Source organism: Gadus chalcogrammus, chromosome 21 (assembly GCF_026213295.1).
Source record: "Gadus chalcogrammus isolate NIFS_2021 chromosome 21, NIFS_Gcha_1.0, whole genome shotgun sequence".
Taxonomy (NCBI): Eukaryota; Metazoa; Chordata; class Actinopteri; order Gadiformes; family Gadidae; genus Gadus; species Gadus chalcogrammus.
The window spans coordinates 2871844-2895423 of record NC_079432.1 but is presented as its reverse complement, the minus strand read 5'-3'; the positions used below and the strand labels follow the sequence as shown (position 1 = coordinate 2895423).

Below are 23580 nucleotides of genomic sequence, written 5' to 3'. Positions count from 1 at the left end.
AGTATTGACTAACCCCACTGTGAACCAGAAGTATTGACTAACCCCACTGTGAACCAGAAGTACTGACTAACCCCACTGTGGACCAGAAGTACTGACTAACCCCACTGTGAACCAGAAGTATAGACTAACCCCACTGTGGACCAGAAGTACTGCCTAACCCTACTGTGTGTGAACCACAAGCAAGATGGTGGGTAGAGTCGACTCTACTGTGTGTGTGTGTGTGTGTGTGTGTGTGTGTGTGTGTGTGTGTGTGTGTGTGTGTGTGTGTGTGTGTGTGTGTGTGTGTGTGTGCGTGCGTGCGTGTGCGTGTGCGTGTGTGCGGTGATGGTGTGTGGGGCCCTTCTGTGTTTGCGTCCGTGTGTATTTGTGTGACGCTGTGTCGGTTCTACAGTGTGTGTGTGTGTGTGTGTGTGTGTGTGTGTGTAAGAGACGGTGTGTGGGTCAGGGAGGGGGACCGCCTACCTGGGGTCGGGCTGGAGAACCATTTAATTAATTAGTTCTCCTTTAAGTCCCGCCCCCGCCCCTCCTCGTGACGCGCTGTCCGTTGCCAGATTCCTCCTCGCGCCGCCGTGGAACTTTGCGCCCCTCAAAGTTTCCGTTATCGAATATCGTTGCGGACTTTACTTTACTTTAATCCGAAGAATGAGCCCGAAACCCCGCTGAGGACGAGGTGATGCTCCTCCACCTTCCGACCGGTAAGAACTCCTGATCCTCGTTCCTTAGTTCAGATGAGTTAATGTCGACTAACTTGCCATCATCTTACCCTCTTAAGGTTAATATCGACTAACACGCAGAGAGCTGACCTGGGATCATCTAACACTCTTAGAGTTAATATCGACTAATACAAAGAGCGATGACCAAGGATCACTAACCGTTTTAAGGTTAATATCGACAATCACGCAGAGAGATAACCTGGAATCATCTAACCCTCTTAAGGACTCAGGTCTTAACTTTGTTAAGAAATAACTTGTAAGATGTGAAGACAGCTTCTGGTTGGAGGAGGTACCGGTGGTTTGGACCCACTGCGGGTTAATTATACTGGTTTCTTACTGGTTTCTGTGTCGCGCGGTCAAAGCCTGCAATTAAGGTCAGCCTCTGCGACACGGCGGCCAGTCAGCCCATCACTCTCTAGTACTGGGATAAGGACATGTACTGGGATCACTCTGTAGTACCCTACTGGGATTAGGACATGTACTGGGATCAATCTCTAGTAGTGGGATTAAGGCATGTACTGGGATCACTCTCTAGGACATGTACTGGGATTAGAACATAAATCTATAGGACACGTACTGGGATCACTTTCTTGGACACCTACTGGGATTAGGACATGTACTGGGATTACTCTGTTGGACATGTACTGGGATTAGGACATGTACTTGGGAGAGACAGGGCCTGCTGAGTAGGGGAAGGGTGGAACCAGTAGAAATTCAACTCATTATCATGTAAACCAGTAGGAAGTCAACTCATTATCATGTGAACCAGTAGAGGCAATCAACTCATTATCATGTTAAGCAGTAGGAAGTCAACTCATTATCATGGGAACCAGAAGGAAGTCAACTCGCGGAGGAGAAGGTTTAGATTTATTTAAAGGTGCACTTCCTAATATTTAAAACTTCTAAAATGTGCTAAAAAGGTTTTGCATACTTCCTCTTCAGCCTCATTAACGACATCAGCCCATCCTACCACAATGTTTGTATTAAGGCCTTTAGTTTGTTTATATCGGCCCGTGGATATGCCCCGCCCTCTTTTCCGTTGACAAGCATCAGAGCGAATCAAATCCCGAGGAATAGGTTTCATTGCATTTGATTTTTCTAGATGGTGCATAGGTCACTAAATAAGGTATAGAACGATCTAGTTTGATACTGATTGTTGCCTTTATCCTTTTGGATGCATGCGTTCGATTTAATAAATGTTGGTTCTATTTCTGGGTGTGATATGTGTTATCTATAGATATATGTTATGTAGATCTAGGCCTACATAAGAGCTGATAGGAAATTAGACTGTCTTTGTTTAGCTTGTGGTTTGTCATGCACATGTATGAAGCGGTTAGAACCATCATGTAGTACAGTATTCATCAGAGCAGTCCTGGTCGACACACTGTCGCATCCGCCAATAAACTGAAACACTTCATCAACTTTTCATTATAATATTGTGATTGACAACCTCTCAGGACTTCTGGAAATCTCTCAGGTCAGCAATGTCGTCATAGTTTACATTGAAACAATGCTGACTATTCCACAGGATCAGTGTAGGTTAGCTTCTTTGCTAGCGGTAGCTGTTACTGTATACCTAATCTACGGAAGCAGACGTCGGGGGCATAGTCTACACAAAGGCTTATTTCATTGGGAAGGGTTTCTAAAGAAATAAGCTGCACTTCTCATCCCTAAAGCCCAAAGCACACTCATGTAGCATGGCTGCATTCATTAGCCGGTTTTTTGTGTGTTTGTATTTTGGAATGCCAAAATGCCAAAATTATCAGTAGCCTGATAACACTCGTGGGCTACCTGGGACTCCACACATCCACTCCTCTGGTTCCTTCTGTGCATTGGTTTGTGTCCCATACTTATGGGTTCATAAGTATGGGATTTATCAGAAATCAGGTTGCAAGCCAAGAGAAACAACATCGGAATGTTCTGTTTAAAAACAAACATTTCCAGGCCTTCATATTTCGATATTTTACACAGCCGTATTGTACAGCTGTTTCAAACTAAATGTTTTCAGGAAGGCCAGTGTGGTATGCGTTGTGTGTGACATCACTTTACATTACTGCCAGTCGTGCTTTCAGGAAATCTGTCCAAATCTCTCATTAACCCCTTCACTCCAACGAGCTACTCCAACGTGTGTGTGTGTGTGTGTGTGTGTGTGTGTGTGTGTGTGTGTGTGTGTGTGTGTGTGTGTGTGTGTGTGTGTGTGTGTGTGTGTGTGTGTGTGTGTGTGTGGTGTGTGTGTGTGTGTGTGTGTGTGTGTGTGTGTGTGTGTGTGTGTGTGTGTGTGGCCACGTGATAAATACACTCCATTGAAGTTCCATCGTAAGAGCAGATGTTTGTACATTCAATGAGGTTTGCATGTTTGTACCAATACACACGTGTGTTTGATAGCCTATCATTACAATAGGACCCATGTACAATTTCTGTGCATTCTCAGGCCATCTAACAGCAACCCATCATACTTTTATTTTGAAAGGCACTACCCTAACCCTTACTTCCTGTTTTACTTGACGACACACACAGAAAACAAGATAGCCTACTACTGAGGTCTGTCTGGACCTCCGGCGACCTGTCTACCGACTCCAGATGAGTCTCCTATCGCAGTTCAAATAAAAACTTAAACTGTTCGACCGTTCTGCCACATAGGTGGGAGCAGTCTGCTGCAGATCACTTTTTTCCCCATTTTGTTTCACACATAATCAACTCATTAACGAACGTAGTGTTCAGCTTCTAGCCATGTTGGAGTAATAGACCAGCAATGAATTATGACGTTTGATGACGTCGTGAATTATCATGTTTTTTTCTGCATATTTTGTATGAATGCAGATATCGTTTGAGACATCATTTAACGTCACTCATTTGCATCCGCCTAACTTGTTTTTTTTAAGATAGCGGTGAAAGAAAGACAGACCTTAAACCTGTCCTCAATATTTATACAGACTATATCATATCTGGGCGACAGCAGACAGTAGCATCCCCTCCGATGAGTGGATATTAGAGACATTCATATCGATATGGACACTGTAATCATTTAACACAACCCTGACGTAGGGGTGTATCGGTAGAAATCGCCCCTCCTGATTGGTCTTTGGAGTCGCTTTCTACCCAATGACGGGCCGAGCCTGAAGCAGGGCGCCATATGATCAGCAACACATCTGGCTCTTGTTATCCCAGGAATGCCGGGGTTTGGGAAGAAAAAACGAAAGCCAAAGGAAAACAGACCCTTCTGGAGGGTTAGGTTAGGGTTAGTTTAGAGGGTGAGAGGGTTAGGGTTAGTTTAGAGGGTTAGGGTTAGGTTAGGGTGAGAGGGTCAGGTTTGAGGGATAGGGTTAGGTGAAGGTTAGGGCTAGGTTAGGGTTAGGTTAGGGTGAGAGGGTCAGGTTTGAGGATTAGGTTAGGGTTAGATGAAGGTTAGGTTCAGTGGCGGTTATAGAAATCTTTTACTAGGGGGGCCAAGGAGGGTTCAGTGTTTAACAAGAGGGGCACAAAAAAAAAAGGCAAATTATATTTAAAGGTTATAAACTTTATGTTACTTTAAAATCATCCAACATTTAATTGGTTCAAGAGTTTATAACTTCAACAGTCTGTATTTTTCTGTCGAACTATCTTAAATTGATGGAGCTTATGGCCTAAATCATGTTAACATTTTTTTTGTACAACCGTGCAAGAGATGTAGGGCCATAAATAATTAAAAATTAAAAATACATTACAGGGTACAAAAACAACGAAGTGCAAAACGATGTGCCATTTTCCATTTATTTTTATCAGTTTCAGAGAAACTGTGTTCCGAAAGAGGCTGAGCTTACAGGAAGGGTTATAGCAACCCTTCCTGTAAGGCCTAAAATATGTTTTTGTTTGGTTCCGGTTTCCGACCGGTTTCTGACCGACCCTGTCAATTTATGTGCGACCCAAATTATTTTATGAGCTATATAAAAAAAAAAAGAAAAAAAAAGATTATTATTTTTTTAATGCAAACTATCATTACGTTTTGGTTCAGCACCTCTTCATTCTGTACAAGGATGAGCGAATTTTCTCGTTTTTAAATGAAAACAACCTACCTATCATTCGCTGCAGCTGGAAAAAATAAAATAAAAAAATGGAATACATTTCCTACCTACCCATGACCTCAACTGACAACCAAACTTTTTTTTTTTTTAGGCCTAAGCAGGGAAGAAAACTTCCCTGTTCTACTGTTCTTTCCTCATTTCCGGGTAGCTGCTATTAGAAGAAAAAAACTACTTAACACGGGCAGATAGCCTGCTACTCTTGAATGAATTTGCTTAGATATGATTACGTTTCTAAATATATCGAGGCCAGAGATTTAGAAACGTTATTTCATTATCAGTGTCGGGAACTACCGTAACACGGTTATGTGCAAGAACAATTAGTCACTGACAAACTAAACTTGTTTTGCTGACCTTCGACTCTTGCTACAGCAGAAATCGAGGCTCCGTTCCATAAGATCGTTGATTTATTTGGTCAGCACGGGGGAGGGGGGCTACTTGGGGGAGGGGGGGGGGGACATGTCTACAGGGGTTAGGTTAGGTTAGGATGAGAGTGTTGGGGCTAGCTGGTTAAGTTATGGTTAGAGGGTTAGGTTAGAGGGTCAGGGTGAGTGGGTTAGGGTGAGGGGGTTAGGTTAGGGTGAGAGGGTTAGGTTAGGGTGAGAGGGTTAGGGTTAGGGTGAGGGGGTTAGGTTAGGGTGAGGGGGTTAGGTTAGGGTGAGGGGGTTAGGTTAGGGTGAGAGGGTTAGGTTAGGGTTAGGTGGTTGGTGGATCAATCCCTAACCCACCCTTCTTCTTCTGCATCTTCTCCTTTCCAGCTGAGGACCCCCCCCCCATGCCACGGCCGTCCCTCTGATGGGACGATGGGACCCTGCACCCGCGGGCAGAGTTGGGAAAGTTCACTTCCTACGTGAACTACGTAGTTCAAATCTTCAGTTTAAAATGAACTGGTAATGAACTCATAATTCAAAATTTTGAGCTAAATTCACAGTTCCAAAAAATGAACTAGTTCATAGTTCTTTTTTTCAATATGTTGCTGTGAGCTATTATTTTTATCCGGTATTTTGAACATTGAGCCCCCTTTCTGGTTTGTCTAGGATGAAATAGAGTGGTTGAATCAAGTATCGTAGCGAAATACAGTTTATATCGTGTTTTATTGCAAATTTAGCGCATTTGGAAAATCCCATTGATTTCTGTTGGAAGACTCATTGCTCGTTGGCTGGAAACGGAAAGGGGGGGTGTTCACGTTTGGTTGTAGTCTTTTCGCTCGGTTCTAGCCCTACTGTTGAGACGAAGAAGCGAGCGAAAAGACTACAACCAAACGTAAACAGCCCCACTTTCCGTTTACGGCCAACAAGCAATGATTCTAGGAGGTATTCTCGTCCGCTGAGCTATGAGCCACGTGAGCTAACGTTATGGATTGTACATATTTATAATTCGAAATTCGTCTCAGCCTTCATACCACAGATACTCTAGGGTCTATATCATATAACCACGTTGTCTGATTACAGATAAACCCATGTTTCACAATTGACCAGCTCTCGTTTTGAAGAATAATCACTGCGCCATTCGTTTCAATCGGAATCGCGACGGTTTATACTTTCAACATAAAGTGTACATATTTATAACTTGAAATTCGTCCCAGCCTTTATACCACAGATACTAGGGTCTATAGCATATAACCGCGTTTTCTGATTGCAGTTTAATGTAACTGTAAGCTGACAACACCGCAACTGCAAATGAACTACACGGAGATAACCATGGCAACCGGTCAAACAAACGTTCTTTTTTGCGATCATTCTGCGCGCGCATCCGCCGTGTTGATAAACAAATAACCCCCCTCATTGAACGAAGTTAAACCGAGTCAGCGGGCCGGACCACAGACACCAGAATGAACGAGTTCACAGTGACGTCTATCAGGCGGTAATACAGTTCGTCCAGTTCACGTTCGTCCCAAAATATGAACGAGTTCATGAACTATCGTTCGATGAACTCGTTCAGGCACAACACTGCCCGCGGGGCCCCCACGGTGTTCTTGTTGAGCCTGCTGTGGCCCCTGCTTCCCCCCGCGGCGGCGGAGGAGGTGGACCCCAGCGGCGGCGTCCCCTTCATGGGGGGGAACTACGAGGGCCACCCCATGCTGTACTTCGACCGGGCCGACGTGGAGGAGCTCCAGGCCCGGGCGTCCGGGACCCACCGGGACCTGGCCCGGAGGATCCGCGAGGCCGGGGAGGCCATGCTGGAGCACCCCGAGGAATACCTGCCCCCCTGGAGCCCGGCGAGGTTCAGCGCCCGCTGGAACGAGGTGTACGGGAACAACCTGGGGGCACTGTCCATGTTCTGCCTGCTGTACCCGCACCGCGCCGGGGCACTGGACCTGGCCCGCGACTACATGGAGAGGATGGCCGCTCAGCCTAGTTGGTACTTTTTCTGCTTCTGCTTCGTTCTCTACCCCTTCACTGTCTGTGTATGATCAACACCAGGAAGGAGAGTGGCGAAGACCCCCCCTCCCCCCCGGTCCAAGGCACCGGGGTCCAGCCCGGACGTACGCAAGCCCGCCTGTGGTTCCTGACCTCGTCCTGCTCTTTAATGGATCTCAATCCCCTCTGAGTCCCTCTGGAATCGAAGCTTTGTAGCGATCACCATCTCACAGGCCTCGGCAGTCCACTTCCTGAAGTCGTCTTCATCGACGACGGGAATATTCGGAGGAGGCTGTTCACTGCTGTCCTAGGCTGTCAGGAACTGGTCCGGAACTGAACTGGCAGTAGCAAATTATCCTGTTTATAGAACTAACATAGAACCCTAGCTAACCCCCCCGTAGCATAGAATAGTGGCAAATAACTAGCAAAGAACCAGACCCGGACCGTAGGATAGAACTAGCGTAGTACCCTAGTCTAGCAGTGAGTAGCATTAAGGACGATTGACACTGTTAATAACCATCGTTGCCATGGCAGCTATCGGACAAAGGGGATAATGTACGGCTTGTTTTTCGGTTGAAATCCCAGAAAGGTATCTGGAGAATTGACCTCTGAGGCAGTGGGCCCCTCTGCCGGCTCACCGGCCAATCAGAACGTAGCCCAGGGTTCACCTCCATCGCTGTCTGGGGCCCACAAGGAGCCGGCTGCAGGAAATGTGTTCAGCAGCTGTAGGAGCCCCGGTTGGGATGGAACGAGATGCTCAGGTTTGAGGTCTGAGGCCCGCTACCTCTGGGGCGGTGGAGGTTCAGGCGTGGAGATGTCTAGATGTTTAAGCAGCCATGTGGTATTGTTAAGCTGAGGGTTTGGAGGTTGAGGTCAGTGTACAGGTCTGGGTTTGGGCCAAAGACACATTTGTTAGATTTCAAGGCTCTTTTTCTGTATTGCCTCACGGTTTGAAGAATTGCATTAATCTTCCTCTTCAGGCATTGAAGGGTAAACCTCCTGCCTTTCTGGGACGATAATCCCTCTGGAGTGATTCTAACTTTCTAATGCTGGCTTTCAATGCATTTCCCTCCCATGGAATGCCTTCAGCCTCTGATAATAGAAGGCTGCTGCTGCATGGCTGATCACTCCCACTGTTGGCTGGCAATAACTCGTGGATCTACTTGGCGACGGGAGAATCTTGATAGCGTAGTGAACATGGCGGCGTGTAGCAAAATAAACACCACTGAACCACAGGTTTTGTTTGAAGAGTTGTATTCGTAGCTCTGTGATTTGAGGCTGCTAGGGTTAGGCGTTAGGCTAAGGGTTGCACCATGATGTATTTGCAGGTATCAGACCACCCTGACGTGGACCCTCATCTCCACTAAGACTCCCATACGGAGGAGCAGATGGCAGCAGAGTCTTGTGTACACACACTGGAGTGAAGTGCTCTGTGTGCTTTGGCAGAGTTCAGGACACGTACCGGTGACGACTTGCGTCAAGTGTTTCTGTTGGGGCTGAGACGCTGCGGAGCACGGAGATAAGGCTCAATAACCCGGCTGGAGGTCTGGATTCCTTCTGCGGGATGGAACAGGACTTACAGGAGCAGTGGTAGAGGTTCACCTTCCCTGGTCTGTGGTTCACTATTCGGTCACTAAAAGACCCTTTTATCCAAAGCCACTTAACGTTTCTCTCTTTTAGATATGTGATCGCTGTAAAGTATGGCCATGGATTAAATATGTACTTGATTATAAACCATGCAATCCTAGATATTTTCATAGGTGCCATGATGATTGCTAACTCGAATGAATGAGAGGAAACCAACCCCCCCCCCCCCCCCCCCCCAGGAGTAGATTCCTGGGGGTGCAGTATAAGCCCATGTTGAAAGGGGAGCCTTCAGCCCCTCTGATGCATGCGGACGTTCCCGGGAGACGGACGCAGGGCGGATGTGCCGATGCCCAAGGCCTGTCTTTGATATTCACTGGGAAGGGAAGCGTCTTCCGCTCCATGTGTAGAGGCAGCATCGGAGGGACTGGAGGGGACAGCGCTGGTGTCCTGAAGGCCACGTCTAAAACGGACAAAGCCGTGCCCTGTTGCGTCTTGGTGTTGTGTGCTTTTACCAGACCTCCAACCGTGGTTTAAGAAACATCTGAAATCAATCCCCTTTTATGTTTGTCTATATTTAATTAAGATACTTCCAAGAAAACACCTTTTCTTTATTTACCACAGAAACCATTTGGTGCTTTACAAAAGAGAAGAGTCAGCTGTTTCTAACTTTTAAAAGACGTTTAGTTTCATCTCCATGCACACCAGGCAGATTTACAGCGTTCTAAAACGCTACCTACCTAGTGTTTTTACAATTCAAAAGAGAACACGTATATTAAAACTCTAATTACAAGGTTTGGCGGAGGAAATTAACCTTTTTACGCGTTTCCTGATTGCTGATGGCAAATTAAAACGAAGCTTTTTGCAGCACATGTGTTGGAAACTCAGCCTCCCAGTTTGGCTTCAGTGGAGCAAATATTTGTGTTGGAATTATTCTGTGTCGATTTAAGTTTCATCTGGCTAATTCTAATGGTCAATGAATTATATTGGGACAGCTCAAGAGAAAGAACACGTTGTCTACTCAAGGGTTGTTGAGTAGACTAGAGCAGGATGCCTCCTAACCCCTACCTGCTCCTTAATGTCCTCAGTCTACCTGTAGGCCTCCTAGAAACAGACACCTTAACCCCTTCCCTTCTAGCAGGTCCCATGTTCCCTGCCTGGGTCAAAGAGCTTCCTCTCCTCTCCTCTCTTCTCTCTCCTCCTCCTCTTCTCTCCTCTCCTCTGTCTCCTCTCCTCTCTTCTCTTCTCTCCTCTCCTCTTTGGCTCCTCTGCTCTCTTCTCCCCCTTCCTTCAACTAAATGAGGACAAAACAGAGATAATTGTATTTGGTTCTAAAACGGAAAGGCTTAAAGTAACCCAACACCTTCACTCTCTGTCCCTGAAAACCTCAATCAAAGCCAGAAATCTAGGGGTCATCATGGATTCAGATTTACATTTCGACAGTCACATCAAATCAGTTACAAATTCGGCATATTATCACCTTAAAAATGTAGCAAGACTTAGAGGGCTCATGTCCACCGAAGACTTACAAAAACTTGTACATGCCTTTATCACTAGTAAGCTTGATTACTGCAATGGTCTCCTTACAGGTCTCCCAAAACAAACTCTGAGGAAGCTTCAGCTTGTTCAGAATGCTGCTGCTAGAGTTCTAACAAAGACCAAAAAATGTGATCATATTACACCAATTCTGAAATCGTTACATTGGCTTCCTGTAGGTCAGAGAATTGATTTTAAAATCATGTTGCTAACCTATAAATCCCTACATGGTTTAGGCCCAAAATATTTAACTGATATGCTTCCACTACATCAGCCTTCTAGACCACTAAGAAGCTCTGAGACCAATCTGTTAATTATCCCCAGAGTAAACACAAAACATGGGAAAGCAGGATTTAGTTACTATGCAACAAATAGCTGGAATAAACTCCCAGAGGATTTAAGACTTGCCCCAACTCTGAGCACCTTTAAAACAAGACTGAAGACTTTTATGTATGCTATAGCTTTCTGCTAAATCTTAAATGCATTGCACTTTCTAAAAAGAACATTGCCTTTATTTTCTATTTTAATACTAAAATGTCTTTTTAACTTTCTATTTTACCCATTTATTTGCATATGTTTTTGTTTTACTTATCTATTATTTTATTTTATTGTATGACAATGTTTATATGTGAAGCACTTTGAGTCTGCCTTGTGTATGAAAAGTGCTATATAAATAAAGTTGCCTTGCCTTTCCTTCGTCTCGTCTCCTCTCCTCTGCTCTACTCTTGTCTCCTCTCCTCTCCTCTGCTCTGCTCTCCTCTCCTTCCTCTCCTTCCTCTGCTTTCCTCTCCTCTTGTCTCATCTCGTCTCCTCACTTCTCATCTCATCTCCTCTCCCCTTGTCTCCTCCAGGCTCCTCTTCTCATCTCCTCTCCCCTTGTCTCCTCCAGGCTGGTGAAGGACGCTCCCTGGGACGAGGTCCCGGTCGCCCACTCCCTGACGGGCTTCGCCACGGCATATGACTTCCTGTTTGAGTTCCTGAGCCAGGCTCAGCAGGAGCGCTTCCTGCAGGTGATCGGCAACGCCACGCGCATGATGTACGAGAAGTCGTACGTGCGCGGCTGGGGCTTCCAGTACCTCCACAACCACCAGCCAACCAACTGTGTGGCGCTGCTGACGGGAAGCCTGGTGTACATGACCCAAGGTAAGAAGACCTCCTGCTAACCTTAACCTAACCCGTCCAACCTGTGCATGACCCAAGGTAAGAAGACCTCCTGCTAACCTTAGCCTAACCCGTCAAACCTGTGCATGACCCAAGGTAAGAAGACCTCCTGCTAACCTTAGCCTAACCCGTCCAACCTGTGCATGACCCAAGCTACAGACACCTCCTGCTAACCTTAACCTAACCCCTCCAATCTGTATCCCCACCGGTCTGCTGACACCACCTTGCCAACCCCATTCCACTGGGCTGGTAAACAATTCTTAAGCGAATAGGCAGACACAATGATGACCTAAAGTTGGATTTCACCCAATACTCCAAAACATTATTTCATGAAATATCAAAATAATGTCACACTAAAACTATTCCAACGGAAAAATGAACGTCCTTAATCTGGTCGTATTCCAGCTCTTCCAGACTATAAATTCATTATTCATAAACAGCTCAGCTTTGTCTCCATCCCCTCCTGGTCAAATGTTCCCACGGCGACGGGAGGCGAGTGTTTCCTCTTTTGGAAGAAAATGTTATCCGCCTGAAACCTCCGTTCAGTCCCCCGCCCAGGACCTCCACCCCCCCCCCCCCCCCACCCCCCATTCCACCATCCTCTCCCGTTTATCAAAGCCTCGCATCAGATTGAGCTGCAGACCGCAGGTCGTTCCCTGCTCCTTGAAAAACGTTCAGCTGTCCTTCGTTATGTTGGTGTGTTGGAAAGAAAGAATACAAACCTCTAAAGGCACTGCGAGAGAAAGATAGCTGGTCGTACTTAAGGACAGATGGTCTCACTTAAAGATGGTCTTACCTTAAGATAGATAGTCTTACTTAGAGATGGTCTTAATTAAAGATAGATAGTCTTACTTAGAGATGGTCTTAATTAAAGATAGATAGTCTTACTTAGAGATGGTCTTAATTAAAGATAGACGGTCTTACTTAAAGATAGACGGTCTTACTTAAAGATGGTCTATCCTTCCGATAGGTGGTCTTACATAAAGATGGTTTTATTTAAAGATTGTCTAACTTAAAGAAAGATTGTCTCAGTTAAAGATGGATCGTCTAAGTTAAAGATGGATGGTCTTAGTTAAAGATAGACGGTCTTAATTAAAGATGAATGGTCTTATTAAAGATGGTTTTAATAAAAGATAGCTGGTCTAAGTTAAAGACAGATTATGTTTGTGTGTTGGGCAGAGAGAGGCGGTAGGGCCGTTGTGAAAGGTCTGGCCTCTACTGGAGTACGATAGGATGAGGGATTAGATTCCTGGTACAAAGAGGCGGTCTTTAGGGCCTCTGTCTGGGCGCTGGGCGCTGGGCTGAAGGCTCCCCCGGGCTTTTCCTTCTCTCTGTGGACGACAAGGAAAGAAAGAATGTCAGCAACAAAGAAAGAATACAAACAGGTTTAAACGCACTGAAAGGTCTATTCAGGAAGTCAGTTGGGTTTTAAACATTATTTTCTTTCTTTTCATGCATGGAAAAGGTTTTCTACGTCGACCAGTTCCCGGCAGGGCCTGGGGGAGAAGGGTTTCTCTCAGCCAGCACTTGTTGTTCTCTGGGGAGTCATCGAATTGGCTCCCAGTAAAATTTCTGAGGAGTAGACGCTGGATTTATTGGATGGTGTCTGTGTTTCTTTTGGGTTGTGAAATTATCTTAGAAGTCTGGGAACGCGTCTTCCCCTCCTCTGCCTGAACCCTGAAGGGCTCCTGGCTCCTTCTCACCCGTCCCCGGTTTCACTCCCGGCCTTCCACCCTTAACACGCCGCCCCGTCGCCGTGGTAACCAAGACGGAGGTGTCCTTCATCGGCCTGCGGGTCAATGTCCTCAAGCTCAGCAGCCCCGCAACGTCTGAGGTCTAACGGACCCGGTCTCTCTGTGGGACCCGGTCTCTCTGTGGGACCCGGTCTCTCTGTAGGACCCGGTCTCTCTGTGGGACCCGGTTTCTCTAAAGGACCCGGTCTCTCTGTGGGACCCGGTCTCTGTAGGACCCGGTCTCTGTAGGACCCGGTCTCTCTATGGGACCCGGTCTCTCTATGGGACCCGGTCTCTCTATAGGACCCGGTCTCTCTATGGGACCCGGTCTCTCTGTGGGACCCGGTCTCTCTGTGGGACCCGGTCTCTCTGTGGGACCCGGTCTCTCTGTGGGACCCGGTCTCTCTGTGGGACCCGGTCTCTCTGTGGGACCCGGTCTCTCTGTGGGACCCGGTGTGTGTGTGTGTGTGTGTGTGTGTGTGTGTGTGTGTGTGTGTGTGTGTGTGTGTGTGTGTGTGTGTGTGTGTGTGTGTGTGTGTGTGTGTGTGTGTGTGTGTGTGTGTGTGTGTGTGTGTGTGTGTGTGTGTGTGGAGAATAGCATTTCTAAAGCCTAGTTTCGACTTCATTTCTTTGGATGTTTACAAAGGACAGTCTTACTTAAAGATAAACGGGCCAACTTGAAGATAGACGTTCCAACTTAAAGATAGACGTTCCAACTTAAAGATAGACGTTCCAACTTAAAGATAGACGTTCCAACTTAAAGATAGACGGTCTAACTTAAAGATAGACAGTCCAACTTAAAGATAGGTGGTCACATAGTACTGCTAGTTCTGACCGTCTCCTAGGTAAAGCGGGCGGGGTCTGTCAGACCGGCTGTCTGGGTTAAATGGGAGTTTGTGTTTGGTTGCAATAGCTTCTGAGTGCTGTCCCTCCCCCGGCCCCCCAGGTGAAACAGACCCAGTAACACTGCCGCCATGTAAACCCATAGACGGTGGAAACCACTACCACCACTTCTCAAAGACCTGCGGCTGTGTGCAGTCATTATGTGGTCCCAGTTCCCATAGTAAACTGTGTGTGTGACAGAGAGAGGGCTCTGTCCCCTAGCATCATATTTTCCTAGCGGTCTGAGCCCCTCTGTAGTATTCGGAGAGAAAGGGCTTTTCACTAGCACTCTTTCTTTAGACGTGTTTCTTTAGACATGCTTGTTTTTATTACAGCTATGAACTGTTAATATGAACGTTTGAAAGCGATATTAAAGGAAAAGCGTTGCTGCATTTCGATAATGAACAGAAGTCCTAAACGACACGGGAGACGTAGCTCATGCTAGCCGGACAGCTAGCGGTTTCTGCTCTTGAGCCTGCGGTCTCGTACCCGCCTCCCAGGTTACATCACGCTCAACAACATCCCTTCTGACTAGCAACTAATCATTCCAATGTGTTATTTATCTATCACTCTGTCCGCTTCTGATCTGGATGGGTTTGCTCTCTGGAGTGTAAGCAGGTTTTGTTTTGCTCCTTGTTGCTGTAAACGTCTGCTTTGATAGTCGTCCTCCTGTGATTCGCTTTGGATTACATTCTGTTTACTGACTCCACGGGAATGTGATGTAAATACACCAGGGCTGCATGTACCCGTGAGAAGCTACAGGTCTCTAACCCTCCCCCTCCTCCTGCTCCCTCTCCTCCTCCTCCCCTCCCCCTCCTCTCCCCCTCCTCTCTCCTCCTCCTCCTCCCCTCCTCTCTGCCCCCCCTTACCCCTCCTCCTCTCTGCCTCCCCCCTCTCTCTCCCCCTCCTCCTCTCTCTCCTCCTCCTCCCTGCACCCCCCACCTCCTCCTCCTCCTCCTCCTCCTCCCCCTCCCCCTCCTCTCTGCTCCCCCTCCTCCTCGTCCCTCTCCCCCTCCTCCTCCCCCTCCTCTCTCCTCCCCCTCCCCCTCCCCCTCCTCTCTGCTCCCCCTCCTCCTCCCCCCTCCTCTCTCCTCCTCCTCCCCCTCCCCCTCCTCTCTGCTCCCCCTCCTCCTCGTCCCTCTCCCCCTCCTCTCTCCTCCCCCTCCCCCTCCCCCTCCTCTCTGCTCCCCCTCCTCCTCCTCCCTCTCCCCCTCCTCCTCCCCCCTCCTCTCTGCTCCGCCCTCCCCCTCCTCCCCCTCCTCCTCCTCCTCCCCCAGGCTACCTCCAGGAGGCGTACGTGTGGGCGAAGCAGGCGCTGTCTGTGATGGAGAAGTCCATGGTGCTCCTGCAGGAGGTGACGGACGGCTCGGTGTACGAGGGCGTGGCGTACGGCAGCTACACCACGCGCTCCCTCTTCCAGTACATCCACCTGGTCCAGAGGCACTTCTCCATCGGACACTTCACCCACCCATGGCTGCTGCAGCACTACGCCTTCATGTACCGCACCATCCTGCCCGGTAGGCTGCTGCTCCTCCTCCTCCTCCTCCTCCTTCTCCTCCTCCTCCTCTTCATGTACCGCAGCATCCTGCCTGGTAGGCTGCTCCTCCTCCTCCTCCTCCTCCTCCTCCTCCTCCTCCTCCTCCTCCTCCTCCTCCTCCTCCTCCTCCTCCTCCTCCTCCTCCTCTTCATGTACCGCACCATCCTGCCTGGTAGGCTGCTCCTCCTCCTCCTCCTCTTCATGTACCGCACCATCCTGCCTGGTAGGCTGCTCCTCCTCCTCCTCCTCCTCCTCTTCATGTACCGCACCATCCTGCCTGGTACGCCTCCTCCTCTTCCTCCTCCTCCTCCTCCTCCTCATGGTAGCGGGGGAGGAGGAGGAGGAAGAGCAGGAGGAGGTGCAGGTGAGGCCCTTCACAGCCTGGCTCTCTTAGCAGCCTGTCTCTCTGGTAGCAGCCTGTCTCTCTTAGCAGCCTGTCTCTCTGGTAGCAGCCTGTCTCTCTTAGCAGCCTGTCTCTATTGTAGCGGCCTGTCTCTATTGTAGCAGCCTGTCTCTCTGGTAGCAGCCTGTCTCTCTTAGCAGCCTGTCTCTCTTAGCAGCCTGTCTCTCTTAGCAGCCTGTCTCTCTTAGCAGCCTGTCTCTCTGGTAGCAGCCTGTCTCTCTTAGCAGCCTGTCTCTCTTAGCAGCCTGTCTCTCTGGTAGCAGCCTGTCTCTCTTAGCAGCCTGTCTCTCTTAGCAGCCTGTCTCTCCGGTAGCAGCCTGTCTCTCTTAGCAGCCTGTCTCCAGTGCGTTCCTAACGTGACCCTCGCTGTCTCCTCAGGCTTCCAGAGGACGGTGGCCATCGCCGACTCCAACTACAACTGGTTCTACGGCCCCGAGAGCCAGCTGGTCTTCCTGGACCGCTTCGTGATGCGCAACGGCAGCGGCAACTGGCTGGCGGAGCAGATCATCCAGAACCGGGTGACGGAGGGACCCGGGGTGAGGGGGAAAGGCCAGCGCTGGTGCACCCTGCACACAGAGTTCATCTGGTGAGAGAGAGACCCTTCAGACACTGTAGACCCTGTAGACCGGGTTCTCTGGGGAGAGAGAGACCCTTCAGACCCTGTAGACTGGGTCCTCTGGGGAGAGAGAGACCCTTCAGACCCTGTAGACCCTGTAGATCAGGGGTCTCAAACTCACCTTCCCTGGGGGCCGCTGGAGGTAGAGTCTGGGTCAGGCCGGGCCGCATCAAGTATTCAACAAAAATAAAGAAGCACAACTGACCCAATCATGTTGATGCTGGGGCTTTAATTAGATCACGTTGGCTATGTAATCGCTGACAACGGGGGACATTTCATAGCGGTTGGTGGAAACCGGGATATTTTAGCGTACTTTGGCTTTTGTCGGGCCTCAGGACACGGAACTCAAAATTGGGACATCTGGTCCCCCAATCACAAGCGATAAAAAAGCTTGGCAAGCTGTGTGTTTGACAACAACACACTAACACTAAACTTTGGTGTCAAGTAGGGGGCCACAAAATATCGTCCCGCGGGCCTCAATTAGCCCCCGGGCCGCGAGTTTGAGACCCCTGCTGTAGACCCCGTAGACCAGGTTCTCTGGGGAGAGAGAGACCCTTCAGACTCCTCTGGGGAGGGGGCATGGGGGGGGATACTGAGAGAGGGGTAGATTGAAGTATAAATAAAAAGATACCTTTTTCTTATCTAGTTAAACCTATTTCTTTGTTTCTTTATTGATTGACTTGGATAATAAAGTGACCAGGGTCCTGGTGTTTCCACCGTACAGATGTTGTCTATCATAATGTACTGATGCTCCTCTCTGTCCCTGGCCACCTGCAGGTACGACCCCAGCCTGACGGCCACGCCCCCCCCCGACTTCGGCACGCCCCAGCTGCACCACTTCCTGGACTGGGGCGTGGTCACCTACGGCAGCGCCCTCACCGCCGACACCAACCACTCCTTCCTGTCCTTCAAGGCGGGCAAACTGGGCGGCCGCGCCATCTTCGACATCGTCCACCAGAACAAGTACCGCGAGTGGGTGAAGGGCTGGAGGAACTTCAACGCGGGCCACGAGCACCCCGACCAGAACACCTTCACCTTCGCGCCCAACGGCGTGCCCTTCATCACCGAGGCGCTGTACGGGCCCAAGTACACCCTGCTGAACAACGCGGTGCTGTTCGGCCCCGTGGCGGCGGCCGCCGGGGGCTGCTTCGGGCCCTGGGCCGGCCAGGTCACAGAGGCCTGCGACTCCAAGTGGCTGCGCTACAAGGAGGGTCCGGCGGCGGACGCCCAGGCCAGCATGGAGGCGGCCATGCAGCGGCAGGGCCTGGTGTTCGTCCGCGGGGAGGCCCGGTCCGCCTACAGCCCCGAGCTGAAGCTCCGCAGCTTCCAGAGGAACCTGCTGCTGCTGCACCCTCAGCTGCTGGTGGTGGTGGACCACGTGGAGCTGGAGCCCGACAGCCCCACGAGCGCCATGAGCGCCTTCTTCCACAACACGGACGCGCCCTTCCGGGCGGACGAGGTGGACGGCGTGCACGGGGCCTGCATCAGGCACGGCGAGGACTCCTACAAGATGTTCTGGATGGACGACACGGGCTTCAGCGACAAGGGGCAGCTGGGTTACTGGGGCTACCCCAGGGGGTACCCCTACAATGGCTCCAACTACGTGAACGTGACCATGCCGCTGAGGTACCCTCGCACCCGGGTGGCCTACGTCTTCTTCGGCCCGGGCGTGGTCGTGCGGAGCTTCAGTCTGCGCGGGGACGCGGAGCGCGTGGACCTGTACCTGTCCACGCAGGACCACAGCTACACGGTGTACCTGCTGACCGCCGCGGCCCCCAGCAAGCCGCTGTTTGCCATGGTGCTGGTCGACCAGAAGAAGGTGGTGTTCGAGAAGACGCCGTCGGCGCCGCCCACGCCGCTGGCGGAGGTGGAGGAGTACGTCAACGTGGTGGAGGACAACCTCCAGCACGCCATGCCCGTCTTCCAGCAGATGGAGAGGCACATCCTGGGCCGGGTGCTGAACACCGCCAGCTTCCGCAAGACGGCCGAGCGCCTGCTGCAGTTCTCTGACAAGAAGCGGACGGAGGAGGTCATCGAGAAGATGTTCAGCATGTCCAAGAAGCAGGGAAAGGGCAAGGGCGGCAAGAAGGTCAACATGGCCGACGAGCTCTCCGAGAGCCTGCCCGACCTCTTCGCTCAGGTGGAGCTGAGCGAGAAGAAGGAGCGGCAGAAGAGCCCGCGGCGCGTCTCCGAGGACGCCGAGGAGGGCGACGGAGACTCGCGGGCCTTCATCGAGTACGCCGACAGCCGCAAGAACCGGAAGGACGCCTCCGTGAAGGGCCGCAAGTTCAAGCAGGTCCAGGTGGCGCCCACGGCGGCGGGGGCGGGGGGCGGCGGCCCGCCCGCCGCGAACGCCTACGTCAGACTGTTCCTGTTGGGGAACATCAGCACCTTCTTCCTGCTGCTGGGCGCCATGCTGTTCAGGCTGCCCAAGCCGCGCAGCCGGCGCCTCCAGAAGGGCTTCTACGGCCTGCTGCTGGCGGACAGCGCGGTGCTGCTGTACCTCTACTCCTCCTGCTCCCGCGCGCAGTGCTGATGTCATCGGTGTGCGACGCAGGCCACCCCGGGGGGAGGTCACGAATCCCAGAAGGGATGTTGAGACGCGTGCGCTGCAACCAGGAGGGGCTGTGTTTGTTACAACAGTCTGGTCCCCAGAGCTCCGGATGTCTTTAGGTCAGGATGGGGCGGGGAAAAAAAGGCCCCGGGATGAGGGTGTCAGACCGGACCCTGGACCAGCGCACCCCTCCCAGTGTCTTTACCAGGGGAACCAGAACGGGATGCTGAGGAGTGATCCACAAGGTGACCCGGTCACCTGGTGAAACGCGGCGGGACCTTAAGCAGCCGTGACAACCGATTCAAATCCGACACTGTACCGACCTCACCAGGGAGTTTCCCCCCCAGTTGGGTCAATCCGCTGTCAGGCTGACCAGCCCCCGTTCAGTTTGACCATTCAGCCTTTCCACTTATCCTGCGACTGACTGGGAGGTTCTTACTGGGAGGTTCTTGATACTCAGGCACATCAAATGAAGGGCCAGCTGAGGTGTCTTGCTCAAGGGCAGTCCTCATGTCTCCTCAAGGCTCCTGATGTCTCCTCCAGGCCCCTGATGTCTCCTCCAGGCCCCTGATGTCTCCTCAAGGCCCCTGATGTCTCGTCCAGGCCCCTGATGCTGTCTCATCTTCCTGTACTTGAGATGCAACATATCTAGGTTATTCCTTCGAACACGTAAACATGTGTGTATATATACGGAAAAAACATGATCTATTTTTGTGATGTTGTTTTTGTGTATTGGGTATTAAAATGATTACATGCTTATGAGTTGGTGGCGACTTTGCTTCTTTTTGGTGATTGGTGGTCAAGCATTGAGAAAGCCAAAGACCTCCTTCAATCAGTGGACACGTAACATTGTATTAATGAATCCCATGCCATGATCGGTCTTTCAGTAACCACACGCAGACACACACGCATGCACAGTTTTATTGTTTACTTTTTTACATTTTATGAGAAAACTAGAAAAACTTATTTTCAATCTATAGTTTTAAAAAAACTATCCATAACTATTAACTTCTCCACCTAACACATTGTTTGGCCTGATAATGAGCAGATTTGGTTTACCTCGGCCAGTCATATTTATAGTCTATTTTCTACTGCGCCACTTTTATTAATAAATGTAAATGCTGCCATCTGCTGGCATTGAAAATAAATGACGATGTTAAAGTTCCTCTTCCGACCACGCGGCGGAGGCGCAGGAACCTCCTCTCTCGCCGTAAATAAAGGCCGGAACTTTATTAGTCACCCGGTTAAGTAACATGTCCAACATGGGCGCACGGGTTTCGCGTATGTTTAGGAATTTTAATCTAGAAAACCGCGTTATCCGTGAGATATCCAAGGAGAAACCTCTCGCCGCACCGAGGCACAAGACCCCGGTCCTACCTCCAGTCAGCAGCTCAGACGGTGAGTCCACACCGTCCCGTTTGGAGGCCCGGGGTCGTCTCCGGTACCGGGGATATTAAACCTTCTCTCCCAACCTTTCCCTCGGCAGCGGCCGGTGACTCGGAGGTCATCCACGGGAAGAATGAGCCGCTGGTGTCGCTCCTGAAGACCGTGTGGGTCCAGTCCGAGGACCCGCTGCCCGCAGAGGTCAGAGCCCGTCCTCATCTTACATCTCCTGCGTCATGTTATAATGTTATGATATGGACCCTGCACCGGGTTATGATAGACCTTCACCGGGTTATGATACGGACCCTGCACCGGGTTATAGACCTTCACCGGGTTATGATTCGGACCTTCACCGGGTTATGATAGACCTTCACCGGGTTATGATACGGACCCTGCACCGGGTTATGATAGACCTTCACCGGGTTATGATACGGACCTTCACCGGGTTATGATAGACCTTCACCGGGTTATGATAGACCTTCACCGGGTTATGATACGGACCTTCACCGGGTTATGATACGGACCTTCACCGGGTTATGATACGGACCTTCACCGGGTTATGATACGGAGGACCTTCACCGGGTTATGATACGGACCTTAACCGGGTTATGATACGGACCTTCACCGGGTTATGATACGGACCTTCACCGGGTTATGATGCGAACCTTCACCGTGTTAAGAGGCGGTTACTCTCTGGAAATGTCTTCATACATGACATAAATGTGTCCTAGTATCACGAGCCTGTTGAGGTATAAAGATATGATTAGGACTAGAGCATCAACAGGCGGTGATCCCATATTGAACCATGAGACCTTTTTAAACAGACCGGTTGTGGTAGTGGAGTTAAATGGTTTGCTTGTATTGTGTTTGCAAGACTTTAAATGAGTTTCCCAGCGATCAAACGAGTCTTAATGAGTCGACATTGACCTCGAGTTTCTATAAAACCTTGAGCTGGAAGGCCATGGGAGACGGGAGGAACCAATTTCTATTCGGACACCATGCTCCATGTGAGAATGTTTTTAACCTGAATCCACCCGTGTAGGGTGGATTGGATAGATCAACAGGCTTTTTTTTATGAAGCCCATTAATCCAGAACATTCTTCCACCTGGTTCTCCGCCCACCCCCCCCCCCTCCCCCCTGCAGCCGGTGCCCGGGCCCCCAGCCCTCCCAGTGGAGCGCCGCCCCCTGAAGTTCAGCCTGCCCGGGCCGGGCCACGGCCTGGCGGACATCACGGACGTCCCCAAGGGCCGGCTGTCCCTGGTGGAGGCGCTGCGGGCGCTCAACAGCCACAAGACGCAGCCGGCCACGTGGACGGCGGAGAGGGTGGCCCTGGAGTACTGCCTGGCGCCGGCCGACACCGCAGCCCTGCTGCAGTTCTTCATCCCCTTCAACGTCAAGATCCTCCCGCCGCAGCGCGACGGCCAGAAGCAGATCAAGGGCTCCTAGGGGGGCAGCGGGCGGAGTAGTTATTGATCCCAGTGAAGTTATTATTGATCGCAGGGAAGCGTCTGTGATGCTGCTTTAGGACGGGCCGTACGGAGCTACGATCCAGTAGGTCTGATCTTTGTACAGCAGGCCCCCCCCCCCCCCCCCCCCCCCCCGTTTGAAGGCCCTGATGTTGGAGCTCGATCATGAGTGGGTCCAGGCTTCGGTCAGGCATGACTCTGTTTGTTTGGGGGATTTCCATTTTATTTCAGTCAACCATGAGGGTTAAAATCCATCTGATGAGTGAAGGGCCTCAGTGGTGCAGCCTAACCCAGTCCAACAGAGCCAGGTCAAGTGAGGCGGCTTCAGCCCCCAACCACAGCCTCCCATTCTGGAACTTTTTCGTTCAAATCTTTTGTCTATAATTCTGTCAAAATGTTGCCATAAAACAATGGCCACATAATTAATTTATATCAAGAGTAGCGATATTACGTCATCACAGGGGGTTAAAGCTTCTACTGTAGAGCTGCTCTGTCATCAGAGGGGTAAGAGCTTCTACTGTAGAGTAGGGCTGTCAATCCTCCCCTCAAATCATATTCGAATTTCTAATGCTTCTTATGTTGAATATTCGAATAATATTCGAATATTTTAATGTTTTTTTTAATTTTTTTTAATTATATCATTATATACACCGATACCATCTTATTATTAGGCCTACGTCCCGCGTCCACTAGAGGGCGCGTCAACCAAATCTGTTATGCAACATTTGCAACAAGTTTTACAAAATCAATACAAAACTTATATAAATAGGTAAGATATAACGCCAGAAATATTCAAGCAATGATGTTTAATGAAGATGTTGTCTGCCGCCCAGCTTGCAGACAACGAGATGAATGTGAAGGATGTTTGGTTTGATAGTTATGACGAAGAGGGAACGCTCCGTTCACTTGCATGGACAGAGTCTCTGGTTACTAAGCAACCTCAACGTCTTGGCGGACTATATATCTGCTGATCAACACTACGAATGCTGGAAACACACCAGACACACCATGTGAAGTTATTTAACCCGATTATTGTTATTTATATCCGAGATTATTTAATCTAAACCGATCTAAACTCTATCACCCAAACACCGCAGCGTTTGGGTTTCCTACCTCGGACTCCAGCGCAGCCACGGCCGACAACTTTCTTTATTCTGGGTGGAAATAGTAACATAGTTACGCCATTAAATGCGTTTATGGAAACATTTTTAGCGAGAAATGTGCATTTTACTTCAGTAATGTTCGCTCGGTGAATGTGAAGGATGTTTGGTTTGATAGTTATGACGAATAGGGAACGCTCCGTTCACTTGCATGGACATGGATTCATCTAGGCGCGTAGGAGCGTAGGCGCGTAGCTGCGTAGGACCATTTTTGACACAAAATGGTCAAGCAACATTTTAGCTGCGTTACGCGCGTAAATCTTTACGCGGGTACGCGTTTGGTGTGTTCGTACCTATGCTTTCCAGCTCTGTGTCTGCTCGCGCGCTGCTCCCCGCCATCTTGTAAGCATACAATGCCGAACGTCACGACGCACAACGTTGACTTTGATTTGCGTGGTTGCTAGGCAAAAGTTAAATGTAATTCTTGACTTGT

The 23580-nt window shown here is 50.0% G+C and overlaps 2 protein-coding genes across 5 annotated transcripts; both read left to right on the top strand.

Annotated features, from left to right (window-relative positions):
- Positions 1–523: 523 nt before the first annotated feature.
- On the top strand, positions 524–19909 carry dse (dermatan sulfate epimerase). Of its 4 annotated transcripts, XM_056580619.1 has the most exons (8): positions 530–695; positions 773–881; positions 5530–5661; positions 6713–7132; positions 11141–11394; positions 15305–15544; positions 16346–16553; positions 17361–19909. In XM_056580619.1, exons 3-8 carry the CDS (start codon positions 5567–5569, stop codon positions 19117–19119), a joined length of 2976 nt encoding a protein of 991 aa, XP_056436594.1. In that variant the 5' UTR covers positions 530–695; positions 773–881; positions 5530–5566; the 3' UTR covers positions 19120–19909. The 4 variants fall into 4 exon arrangements, with proteins under 4 accessions (XP_056436593.1, XP_056436594.1, XP_056436596.1 ...); XM_056580618.1 differs by lacking the exon at positions 773–881 and having other exon boundaries at positions 524–695; XM_056580621.1 differs by lacking the exons at positions 773–881; positions 6713–7132.
- A 406-nt stretch (positions 19910–20315) lies between these two features.
- ndufaf4 (NADH:ubiquinone oxidoreductase complex assembly factor 4) lies at positions 20316–22110 on the top strand. Its single transcript, XM_056580636.1, has 3 exons — positions 20316–20535; positions 20624–20721; positions 21665–22110. The coding sequence occupies exons 1-3, from the start codon at positions 20391–20393 to the stop codon at positions 21965–21967; spliced, it is 546 nt and encodes a 181-aa protein (XP_056436611.1). The 5' UTR covers positions 20316–20390; the 3' UTR covers positions 21968–22110.
- Positions 22111–23580: the final 1470 nt, after the last annotated feature.

Bases quoted from the DNA above. Each gene is read 5' to 3' on its own strand.
- dse (XM_056580618.1), top strand. From the start codon at position 5,567: ATGGGACGATGGGACCCTGCACCCGCGGGCAGAGTTGGGAAAGTTCAC. The intron at 7,133-11,140 runs GTACTTTTTCTG...TGTCTCCTCCAG, and splicing joins ATGGCCGCTCAGCCTAGTTG to GCTGGTGAAGGACGCTCCCT. The intron at 16,554-17,360 runs GTGAGAGAGAGA...GGCCACCTGCAG, and splicing joins CTGCACACAGAGTTCATCTG to GTACGACCCCAGCCTGACGG.
- ndufaf4 (XM_056580636.1), top strand. From the start codon at position 20,391: ATGTCCAACATGGGCGCACGGGTTTCGCGTATGTTTAGGAATTTTAAT. The intron at 20,536-20,623 runs GTGAGTCCACAC...TTCCCTCGGCAG, and splicing joins TCCAGTCAGCAGCTCAGACG to CGGCCGGTGACTCGGAGGTC. The intron at 20,722-21,664 runs GTCAGAGCCCGT...TCCCCCCTGCAG, and splicing joins AGGACCCGCTGCCCGCAGAG to CCGGTGCCCGGGCCCCCAGC.